The sequence below is a fragment of the Lampetra planeri genome, chromosome 41, assembly GCF_965212315.1.
Source record: "Lampetra planeri chromosome 41, kcLamPlan1.2.h2, whole genome shotgun sequence".
In the NCBI taxonomy this organism is placed as follows: Eukaryota; Metazoa; Chordata; class Hyperoartia; order Petromyzontiformes; family Petromyzontidae; genus Lampetra; species Lampetra planeri.
Genome location: NC_136147.1, coordinates 3,522,928 through 3,535,244, shown reverse-complemented (window position 1 = coordinate 3,535,244; position 12,317 = coordinate 3,522,928). Strand labels below are relative to the sequence as shown.

Here is a 12,317-nt window from a genome sequence, read left to right as displayed (position 1 = left end):
CCACGTGGTGGTGCTGGTGGCTTCATGCCGTCGCCGTTAACCCTTCGCCACCCGACAAGGCTGTCACGTTCACCAAGGCGCGCGTGGCTTCTGCGTGGCCCAGCGCATCCATCAAATTCCGACCAAGGAAGCTCCTCGTCGCCACCGTGGCTTGAGCCTGGGAATCCTCTACAGGGCGGGCGCAATCGGCCCCCCTCCTCCCACCATGCGGGGCCGTGTCGAGAGGCTTTACCCCCCACAAAGCCCCACGGCAATGCGTGGCGAGTTGTTTGAGTTCCTGTTCGGTTTGGTTAGACGGGAGCACTCCTGCCAAAGAGAGCATCTGGTAATCGGGCAGCGTTTGTTTAGCGGGGCACTTCGCGGCTGATGATTCCCAGAAGGGTCAAAACCGGTCCGGAGTTTGTTCAAACAGTTGCGGTTTGGTAATATTGGTATGGGCTCAAAAAAAAGCTTTTGTATGTGGAGACACAACGGAGTTCAACTTATATGTTGTTTAAACTCATAATGCTGCATGTCAGCTGATATTGAATTTGTGCTCTGTATGCATCTGCCACGAGTACATTTCATTGCAACTGGGTTAAGAGAGGGGGGGGGGGTTAGGGTCAGGAATAATCACCTCTGGGGGAGAAGCACTTCCACGCAAGCACCAAAAACTGGCATTGCCTCTCGAGTTTTACAGTTAAATTCACGCAACAGTAGATTTGAAGCTTTCGTGACTGCAGGAATCCACACTCTTTGGTTCTTTCGATAAAGTCACGGAGGTAGAAAATAAAATAAATCACGACGTTTCGATTGGCAACACAAGCAATCATCATCAGGTGGGAAAACCACAGCAAGAATTTTTTTTGCTGTGGTTTTCCCACCTGATGATGATTGCTTGTGTTGCCAATCGGAACGTCGTGATTTATTTTTTTTTCTACCTACGTGACTTTACCGAAAGAACCAAAGAGTATTCACGCAACAGGCTTCTGAGCAAGGGATATCATATCGCGAGCTATCCGAAATGTTTCTGCCAAGTTAACGAAGGGTTGTCTCTTGCCAGCTAGGTTTTTACGTTTTGAAAATGCCAAGCTCAGCTAAAGAAAGCACTTTGGAGTGGTGCGCACACGGGGACCTATTTTTTTTTGGCGCATTCCAAAGAGGTCGTGAATTGACCTTGAAAACAAACAAAAAAAACTATCAAGATGCCTTAAAAAGCGGAAACGTCTTTCGATGTTTCAAATAGTCGAGAGACGCCCAAGCGCATCGAGCACATTCGCTCGCTTTGCGCGACCTAAGGTTAAAACAACAAATATTAACGCGCCTAAGTGGAAATGCGGAACTACTTTTTGAATGTACGTCGCTTTCTTCAGAGTCCACGCCGTGTGTCGGTAATCGCCGGACGTTACAATCATTTAGTGGTGCCGGTTTTATGCCGCTGAAAAGATTTAATCGTGAGCTGATCGGCTCGTCAGAAAAAGGTTATCGCACGGAAGTGCGATTCATTAAGTAGAGACTCAATAAAAAAAAAACACTTTTAAACCTACATCAGTAAAATTTAGACTTAATTTTTATTGATGTATTGTGCGGTATGAAAAAATAAGAATACGTTTTACCCTTTCTGCAGGTGTAAAGCAGGTGTTTTATTGCCAGAAAAAAATAAAACCTTTTCTAATTCTGTAATACTGCACAATATGTAAATCAACAAAAATTAAGTCAAAATTTTACTGGTGTAGGTTTACACCTGTTGATAGCCAGAAAGTGTAAAACCTATTGTCATACTTTGATACTGACAAAAAGGTCCCGTTTTATAATTGTGCAGTGATGGGTGGATTGCGACCCTCTTTTTTTTCTGCAGATGTTAGCCTCCGAGAGAAAACCGGCACCACTGACGTTTTGCCTGCGCGCGCGTACACGTAGTTACCGCTGGCAACGGAATTATCTCACCTGGCGACCACGGTAACGATCTCTCTCTCACACACACACACACACCTGAGCCGATTCGCCGAACAAGCCGACAGGCACGGGCCGGCTTCCCGCTTCTCAACCAAACCGTGGATTTCCTCTCTCCTGACCGGCAAGCATCGGTGTTTTACACAGACGGACAGTCGGTGGTTGCCAACACGTCATTGACGGCTCGGAGTCCGTGCCTGGTGGAATTTTGTCGTACGAAGCTCTTGACACACACAAAGACAAAGATCCACCCGTGTAGCCTTAATAGACTGCTGGGGCAAGTGCTGTTGAGCAAGCACCTACGAAGGTCGGCACGGCGCACGAAGGGGGTGGGTGGCCAGCACCACGCCCGGCCGCCTTTGTCTCCCTAGTGGCGATGTTTACACACCGCACCAGGTACTCATTTGTGGCTGAGCCGATCTGGGGGGAGGCCCAGGACCGGTTCAGATAATCGACACCGGTGCTGTTGGCCGTGAGCGGGAATCGAACTCTGGTCACCGGGGTTCGTAGCGCAGCGTAGCGCTAACCGCTGCGCCACCACTCCCCCCGCCCCGCACACTCCATCACATCTGAGCTGCGCTGTGCTTGGGCTGGGCAGGTCTTTGGGCGCTTTCGCCGGGCGTGTGAGGGGTCTTGGTGTATCGGAGCTTAGCATCTGCAGGTGCGGCAGGCAGCTGGTGCTGCTGCTGCTCCGTCTTCCTGCCGCTGCGTGGTTTGGCCGACGCCGAGGCCGGCGCGACGTCCGGCTCGGCCGCACGGGCGGCCCCCGGAGGCCCGGCGGAGGCCCGCGGCGCTCGGGGCCTGGAGGCGGCGGAGCGGGTGATGTCGTCGGCCGACGAGGACCTCTGGATCGTGAGCACCTCGGCATCGCCGACTCTCTCTGCGTCGTCGTCAGTGACAAAGAAACGGAGGGACGGACCGGAGAAATCCTCGGTCAAAAAAAACATCTCAAAGGGTTCCCGCCTTTGGTTGAGCAACAATTCAATGAACCGAGGAAGCAACGGTGATTAAAGAAATAAATGTAATCACCAGAATTGTCATTCACGCTGCCCTACAATAGGAAGGGGTGGAGCGGTGGCACGCTGGTTTTGCAAACTGCATGAATGATTCAAGCCTTAATCATCGTTTTTCGTTTTATATTTGGTGGCGCCGTTCGTGCAAATTGTGCGTCTCACACTCGCCGAGGAATCGGAGACAAGGAAGACAACAGCCAGGCAGCGAGCCCGAGCCGGCAATTGCCCAAGCTCTGCAGCCCTCTACGTCAGTGCCGGATTATATCCTCGTAGCAAAAGTAGCTACATATGTAGCTATGGGTCCAGCACTTTCAAGGGCCCCACGCTAAATGCTTTCAAGCTATCAATTCCGGTTCAGTGATTCTGCACTTGCTCTATTACTATAGTACTATACCGCCTTCAACTTTTATGAACTACTGGGTGTTTAAGTTTAGCGATTTGTCGTATTATCTGGCTATATAGCAAATGAAAAAACACAATTATTTACTACGCAAGTTACAAATTAGTGCTTTTTATAATTTAAGTGTTTTTTTTTTATTTAGGGCCCCTTTATAACATATGCTACAGGCCCGCACGAGCTTCATCCGGCACTGCTCTACGTATGAATGCAAAGCCAACCGTGCTAATCGGGAGAATTCGTCCAAACGAATTATGTATTCAGCCAATGAATGAGTGGAAAGGTGGTTCGGTGAAGGGTACAAGCACGTTTCAAGTGTGTGTGTGTTTCAGGAGCTCTGCCAAAAGGACCCTTTAGCGAGGGTCACTTGCAGCCGTGACTACCGGACGGTTTGACGTCGCGAGAGCCGCGCTGGATGGGCAGCCCGGAGTGTAATGACGTGCAAGGGTCAGCATCGTGAAGCGTCAGTGTTCATGCGGTCAGCGATGTGCAAATTGCCACGGAGAACCTGGTTCCTCCTCCTCGGGGATCGACTCTGGAACGTGGGCCTCGACGGACCTGCAACGAGAGTCGCGGCGTCAGTTGTGGCGTCTCGTGGCGGCAGATAACGCGGGCACGCGGTCGATCGCTCTCGCACGCGAAGACAGAAGATCCCCGGCATAGCCATTAACCCGTTCCCGTTCTGAGATGAATCCAAGTTAACTTTTAATTAAACCGGGTAAGGCCCACTGAGCTACGTCGCTCTTTTTTCAGAAGCGATCTGGCTATCACAAGTGATAGCCCAATTCAGTGGCTTATCATGTGGACATTCATAGCAGCCAAATATTCCTCAACGCACGTGTATGAATGTGGAGGGGAAAACCGGAGGACCCGGAGAACAAAAATCTACGCGACCACAGGGAGAGAGACACCGCAAACTCCGAATATAAATATACAGCAGGCGCCAGGGTCTGGATTGAACCCAGGACCTCCTGCATACCAGGCGAGGTAGATAACATCTCGCCAACCGTGACGCACACGGCACACAATCACCCTCGCACGCAAAGCCAATGATCTTGGGGCGAGTGTTGTAAGCGAGCGCCTATGAAAGCCGATACGGCACACGAGGGGGTTGATGGCCAGCATCACGCCCGGCCGCCTCTGTCTTATGTTTACAAAACAGGAGCTCATTTAAAGCCGAGTTGACCTACGGGAGACCCAGAACCGGCTCAGATAATCATCACTGGTTATTGGCGGCGAACGAGAATCGAGCTCAGGTCGCCGGGTTCGTGGCGCGGCGCGCTCACCGCTGCACCACCGCTCTACGAGACACTTTGAACACGCGTGCGAAGCCTCTCCACCTGGAGCGATTTCCCATCCTGCTCCGCGGCGTCTTGCGCAGGGAGCCGTGCGAGTCGGGCCTGGGGTCCACGTGCGGCGCGGGGGGCTGCGGTGCCGCCTCATCCTCCAGCGCGATGCGAATCATGGCCAGCACGAGGTCCTTCTCTGCGGGACACGCACGGCAGCGCACACACACACGCTGCTCTCCCAACCAGTCGGCTCCCGCGGCCGACCTCGTTCATGTACCGTGCGTGCGTTGAACTCCTTTCGCGGCTATTACGTGGCCGAACGTGCCGATTGTGGAGGTGCGGGGGAAGGACGGCAAGCCGAACACATTTGGAGCAGTTGTACAGAAATGAGTTTTTCAATCGGCGATTCACGAGGCAGCAGTGTCACGAAGACGGAGGAGCCAGGCGGTGTCGCCAATGTATCCACTTCGAGACCCGATGTCCCGACGTCTCGTCGGAAAGTGGTTCGCCGCCAAGAGAAGGAAAGAAAAAGAGAAGCCGACCCCCGGCACCACAGATCGCACTTCCACCTGGGACGTCACGTGGTCACCCCCCCCCCAGCCCAAAGATCTGCGGGTCCAGAATTGGACTCAGACACCTCAAGAGCCAAACCCTGACGGACGTCATCCACGGTCCCCCAAGGGACAGCAGGACTGGTCCTTGCCTCCCGAGATTTGGGCAACGATTTGGCCGTTTTTTTCCCCCCGTAGGACAAACCCAATAATGGTGACGCAACATCACGCAAAAGCTTCGTTGGCAGCGCGCAATCTTTACAAAGGGTCATCGCGTCCCCCCGCGTTTCGGACGGACCGACGGACAGAAAGAACGGAGAGCAATAGTCCAACTGCATGGACGATATTCTTAGGTTTTTTCGGTAAAGTCACGTAGGTAAAAAAATGTAATTAATAAAAGTAAAATAAAAGTAAAATAAAATAACAATTAAAATCACGACGTTTCGGAGGCAACACAAGCTTCCGTCTTCAGGTGGAACCGTCACAGCACGACAGCTGTATCAAGTGAGAGCTTCAAATCTAGAATGCATGGACGACTTCGACCACGGTGGGACAGCGAGTTTGTAAGTCGGTCGCGATTGTGGACTCACCGCGTGGCCCAGCCGCCAGCAGCCACTCCTTCACGGCTGAGATGGAGTCGGTTTGCAGGATCTGACACAGCAGTTCCAGCACCTGTAGGAATAGAGCACACGCACACGCCGTTATATCACCAAACTAGCACCGCCTTTACCAGAAGGTGACAGCAGATTTTGACACCGCTGTTCGTCGAAAGTCACACACAGAGTTGCTGTTTTTGAAAACCGGTCGATTACACCGTAATTCCAGGAATTACACCACAGTCATTGTACTGTTATACCTCGAATTATACTCCATTCATGTGATTGTGCTGTTCTATCCAGAATGACACCGTTATCAGAATTACCCCATCACCCCTCACAACCACCCATCAATTTTCTAGACAGCCGTGGTATATCACAGATCGTTTTGGAGATTTGTAATCGATGTAAAACTGCTTTTTGTGTTTAGTTTGTGTGTGTGTCCCCCGCCGCACCTCCGATTAGCACGGTTTGTACACGAAGCCATCCAGATATACAAGCATAGACATAACTTCAACCGTGATGATGGGTACAAACTGAGTAATCATTGGAAAGATGTTATTATTTTTCGATTTAAAGCTTTCGTGACTGCAGGGATTCATCTTCTTGGTTCTTTCGGTAAAGTCACAGTGACTTTACCGAAAGAACCAAGAAGATGAAGATGTTATTAACCATGTAAAAAAGATTTAACTACACATATTTGTACCGTCTTATTTGACAGGTACTATTCTACTTTACCGAGTGTTGACATCCCCAGCGTTTAACAGCGCTGCTATTTTGAATTTGGATTTGTCAGCTAAGACCGGCCACAACCCCGAGTTGAGGTGCACCAATTGTTCCCTTCTAGCCCCGCCCCCCCTCCACCGTTCCATTCATTGGCTACCACATTCAGATAAGCCCCTCCCCCTTCCCTCCCCCCTTAAACTCGTATTTAAGAGCTTGCCTCTTGGATTTCTCCTCACTTGATACAGTAAATCTGGCTGTGACGGTCCCACCTGATGACGGAGACTTGTGTTGCCTCCGAAACGTCGTGATTTTTTATTTTATTTCTATTATTATTTTCATTATTATTTATTGTTATTTTTACCTACGTGACTTTACCGAAAAAAACCTAAGAGTATGGGCTACGTACGGTCAGAAAAAAGTTCAACATACAGTGACTCCTCTACTTACGAACGAGTTAGGTTTCATTTTTTTAAATCCTTTATATTAAGTTCACTTGCTTGCTTGCGCGCTTACGACCGTGCAAATCTTTCGGTCGTTTTTTAACCCACTTCCCGTGATGCAATCGAGCTGACATTTTGCACACAGACTCGTTGTACGTGACAATTTATTTTCGTGAAAACATTTTTCCAAAATTTTACACTTTTTAGGAAAAAAATAATTTCATATTTTAAAATACCAATGTGATAAAAATGAAACTCTTACTCAAGAAAAACAGAAATTAATAATAAAATAAAACCGATGCCACGCATATAAAGGATTTATAGTGAAAAACTTTGTTTTTACGGGTTAATTTTTATTTGTGTTTAGTTTGTGTGTCCCCCGCCCGCACCTCCGATTGGCACGATTGGCTTCGTACGCTCAGAAAGCAGTTCAACATACAGTGACTCCTCTACTTACCAACGAGTTAGCTTACATTTTTTTTTAAGCACCCCCTGTACTTGAGAAAGTCTGGCAGTACAGAATAGATCTTCACGCGGTAAATCTACCGGCTTGTGCCCATTGGCCTCGGCGGATTTTCATTCACCGCATTTGGCGACGACGGCCGGCACGTTCGAGCTCGGCAAACACGGCGCCGCGCCGGTTGGACAAAGGCGCCGCGGGGATATTTACCGCCCGCGGGGTCAGACGGGTGGGCCTCTCTAACGAAGCGATTTACTGACCGGGCGGGGAGAGACGCTGGACATTGCGCGCCCGACCGCTCGGTCATTAAAACGTCGCCGCGCGTTCGCGAGGACCCCCCCCTGCGTGGGGACCCGAGTAAAACACGCAAACGTCGGCCCAAGACGTTGGTTGATGTTTTGGACTGACGTTGGCTCGACGTCGGCCCAACGTTTGCATGTTTATGTTTACTGGGGGGGGGAGGGGGGGGGCCGCGAGGTGAGGATGAGAGTGAGCCGGGCGTAATCATCATCAGCCATGATCAATCCACTTCCTGGATTGAGGTCCTGGCGATGGTAACGATCCACCTAGCACCTGGTCGCGCCTGACGATGACGACGATGACGATGAATTAAAGTTGTTTATCTGGCTGGTATGTACTGTACGTATGGTGTATTGAACTTCTTTCGCACCGTACGTCGCCCACCGTGCCAATCGGAGGCGCGGTAGCAAGGACAAACAAACCAAAGCGCCGGTGGCGCGAGCGGTTGGACCTTCCGTCCTTTGTCCCGGGAATCTCCCACCCCCCCGCCCTCCACTTGTCAGAACCTCCGAGTCTCCGGTGCCGTTGACGCTCACCAGGAGCTCGTGGTCGGGGTCACCGTGGGCGGCGAGGTCGCGCGCCCCGTTGCGGGAGGAGAGGCGTCCCGGGGTGCGGGACGCGGCGCGGCTGGGTGGCGGGACGATGCGACCGGTGGCGAGGGAGTAGCGAGTCCCCGGTCTCAGGGCCGGACCCTCCGGCTGCTGTTGCCGAAACACAACGGGGGGGGGGGATGAGTGGGGAAGGTTGCAGAAACAAAAAGTTGTTAGCCTAATGTAGAGGGAGGCTTTTGGTGCCCGGCGCAAGCTGTCATTCTTGCGTTCCCCCTACCGCCCCACCGTGCCTCACCTTGACACACCACACACCCTGCCCCACCCTGTACCACTCTGCCACACCCTACCCCACCCCACCATACCCTGCCACACCCTACCCCACCCACACCACCACATCCAGCCACAAGCTGCCACAACCCTACCACACCCTGCCCCACCTCACCACAGCCTGGCCCACCCAACCACAGCCTGCCCCACTCTACCACACCCTGCCACCGGGCCATGCCCCGCTCCACCCTGGGCGCCTCCTGAGCCGCGTCGAGTTGGCTCGGGTACGGCCCTGGCACGGCTCGGTTGTGCCAGTGGAGAAGCCGTGTCAGGCAAGCGGGCTGTCTGTGCGCCGAGCGCGTTGCTCCCTCTCGCTGCAGAAAGTCGCACCTGCGGTTTCTTCTCCCGCCGCGCCAGGAAGCCGGCTCGCTCCGTGAGCTCCCGCAGTTCGTCTCTCCACGCGTCCGTGAGAGACACTGGACGGGGGGTGGGGAAGGAGAGCGACACCCGTTAATCGCCCCCGCCCATTGCTGATACGTCTTGCGACAAAGAGCTTCACAGCTCATCGGGTTTCAAAGCGGCCTGAACGGAGATCCTGATTGTGAACCCGGGCGATCTGAGCGCGGTCGTCCGTCGCCGGCTAACGCCCGTCGGGCCGAGGCGGTGGGCGAGCGAATTCTTTGGAAGGTGGCGACTCGTGTTTCGCTTGACACGTGAAGTTAATGACACGGAACGTGAAGTCATGTAGGGAAAATGAGGCTGAGGTTTCCGGTGGCAGAGCGCGTGGCCGACCGACGCAGTCGTTGAACCTTCGCACTTTTATTTATTTTTCGCACGATGGGAGTGCGACATAGTGGGAATTTCGATTTAAAGCTCTCGTGACTGCAGGGATTCATCTTCTTGGTTCTTTCGGTAAAGTCACGTAGAAGGGAAATAATAAAATAATAATAATAAAACATAATAAAATAATTCTCACGACGTTTCGGCCACAACGCAACAGACCTGGTTGTGGCCGAAACGTCGTGAGAATTATTTTATGATGTTTTATTTTTATTATTTTATTATTTCCCTTCTACGTGACTTTACCGAAAGAACCAAAAAGAGGTAGTGGGAATTGTTGGGAGTACGAGGCAGGCAGAGGCCAGAGAGCACGGGTTCACAAATCGTGTCGGTCTACCACGTGCTCAGCTAGTGGTGCCCTTGTGCTCTCTGTCAACACCATAATCACTACCACCACCACCGCTCCACCAACATCATCTATTTGTATTTGACCAGGTAAGGCCCACTGAGCTATACAGCTCTTTTTCAGAAGCGACCTGGCTATCACTAATGTTAGCTCAACGAAGTGGCTCATCGTCGCGTGGAAATGTATAGCAGGCAAATACTTGCACTACCACCTACTCCCACCATCTTCACCACGATCACCAGCAGCAGCAGCAGCACCACCAGCACCATTGCCACCACCATCACCACCACCAGTACCACCATCAGCACCATCACCATCAGCAGCAGCAGCATCACCACCACCATAAGTACCATCAGCACCACTATCAGCACCATCACCACCACCAGAAGCACCACCACCATCAGCACCATCAGCACCATCACCACCACCATCAGCACCATCAGCACCATCAGCACCATCACCACCACCATCAGCACCATCAGCACCACCACAATCAGCACCATCACCACCACCATCAGCACCACCACCACCACCAGTACCACCATCAGCACCATCACCATCAGCAGCAGCACCACCACCATCAGCACCACCACCATCAGCGCCATCACCACCACCAACAGCACCACCATCAGCACCATCACCACCATCAGCAACACCATCACCACCAGCAGCAGCAACACCATCAGCACCATCAGCACCAGCATCACCACCACCATCAGCACCACCATCAGCACCACCACCACCACCAGTACCACCATCAGCACCATCACCATCAGCAGCAGCACCACCACCATCAGCACCACCACCATCAGCGCCATCACCACCACCAACAGCACCACCATCAGCATCACCACCACCATCAGCAACACCATCACCACCAGCAGCAGCACCATCACCACCATCAGCACCACCACGTACCAGGCCCCACACGCGGCACGGACCCGCGGTCACCGCCACCGCCACCACCGCCGTGCTGCTGCTGCAGGGACGAGGGGGTGGCCGGGAAGGGCAGGGCAAAGGGCAGGGGGCCGAGGCCGGCGGGTGACCCCGGGGACGACGCCGAGAGGCCGCAGCGCAGCAGCAGGGCGCGCAGGGGGCTCAGCGAGAGGCTGTAGCGAGCGCTCGACACGAAGCCTTCGTCGTTCACGGAGCAGATGGGCACGTCGTTGAGACCTGGCCCGCAGTAAGGGGCAAGGCGAGGTGGGGGGGGGAGGAGGGAGAAGGATGGAGACGTCAAGCCGGAGTCGTCAAGCGATAGCCCTACTTCAAAGGGCAAAGACAAAGATACCCCGTATAGCCTTTAACAGACTGTTGGGGAAAGTGCTGTCAGCGAGCAGCACCTATGAAGACCGCCTCGGCACACGAGGTGAGGTGAGTGGCCAACGCCACGCCCGGCCGCCTTTGTCTCCCCAGTGGCGATGTTTACACACCACTGCACCAGGTACTCATTTGAGGCTGAGTCAACCTATAGGAGGCGCAGGACCGGTTCAGATAGTCACCACTGGTGTTGTTGGCCGTGAGTGGGAATCGAGCTCCGGTTGCCCGGTTTGTAACGCAGCGTAGCGCTAACCGCTGCGCCACCGCTCCTCGCAGACACACGCACACACAAACGAGCAAGTAGACGCACACCTAGCCATGCTCAACACACACACACACCACACACGTGCGGGCATTCCCCTGTCTCGCTGTGTAGACCGTCGGGGCAAGTGCTGCCAGCCAGTACCCACTACTAAGCTGGCACGGCGCACGTGGGGCTGGCGCCGGGTTCGTAGCGCAGCGCGCTACCCGCTGCGCCACCGCCGCTCCCCGACCCAGTGGTGGCACAACCCACCACCACCACCCCCACCACCACCACCCCCACCACCACCCCCACCTCGGATGTGCCGCACGCGTTGCGGGTGAGGGTTGTGCCGGGAGAAGAACGAGTGTTGGCTCAAGTTGCCGAACCGCGCCGAGCTCCGAGTGGCGGGACGCGGGCTCAGAGGAGCCGGCACAGCGGGGGGCGCAGACGCCGCCGCCTTGCGAGCCATCACCACCCCCTGCTCCTGCTGCTGCTCCTGCTGCTGGTGCCGCCGCTGCTGCTGGGATCTGCTCTCCCGAGGAGGTCTGAAGGTGTCCGAACAAGGGCGAGGCAGTCCGCCTCTCTCGGTGCCCGCTCCCTTCCCCTCGGACTTAAAGAGCCTTGCACGCGCGCAGAGAGAGAGGGGGGGGGAGAGACAGCTGAGTAGGATACGGACTACGCCGATAAAGGCGCGGCCCTGCAATGGCCTCATCACGACACTGCTGTTGGAAGGGTCCTCCAAGCGACGGAGCTCACGAGAGCTGCCCACCCCAGCTGCTTTAGAACAGCAACTCGATCAGTAAACACGTGGGTCCAGCGTAAAGCAAATGTGGTGGTAAAGCGCTGCAATTCCTTGCTGACGTCACTGCTTCAATCCAGTTCTGTTTATGTTGAAGTACCCTGGTGAGCCAAAACATCTTAAATCGGGTTTCATCAACAAAAACAACTCGGAATTGGCTTCAGCAGAGAGAGAGAGAGAGTAACATGACCCAATTCCTGCATGCTGGCCAGTCATCTTGCAACAACAATAAAAGCCCCATCATTGTGT

General features: G+C 53.6%; 1 protein-coding gene across 1 annotated transcript in view; it reads right to left on the bottom strand.

Annotated features, from left to right (window-relative positions):
- Window positions 1–1,758: 1,758 nt before the first annotated feature.
- Window positions 1,759–12,317, bottom strand: part of LOC144732094 (protein TBATA-like) — a 31,581-nt gene continuing 21,022 nt past the window's right edge. Inside the window, exons 3-10 of the mRNA XM_078613362.1 lie at window positions 11,582–11,889; window positions 10,627–10,881; window positions 8,913–8,998; window positions 8,241–8,405; window positions 5,773–5,854; window positions 4,683–4,827; window positions 3,851–3,900; window positions 1,759–2,812 (exon numbers count right to left, since the gene is read on the bottom strand). Of these exons, the coding sequence (XP_078469488.1) occupies window positions 2,496–2,812; window positions 3,851–3,900; window positions 4,683–4,827; window positions 5,773–5,854; window positions 8,241–8,405; window positions 8,913–8,998; window positions 10,627–10,881; window positions 11,582–11,889 (1,408 nt within the window). The 3' untranslated portion in view covers window positions 1,759–2,495. The remainder of the gene's footprint in view (window positions 2,813–3,850; window positions 3,901–4,682; window positions 4,828–5,772; window positions 5,855–8,240; window positions 8,406–8,912; window positions 8,999–10,626; window positions 10,882–11,581; window positions 11,890–12,317) is intronic.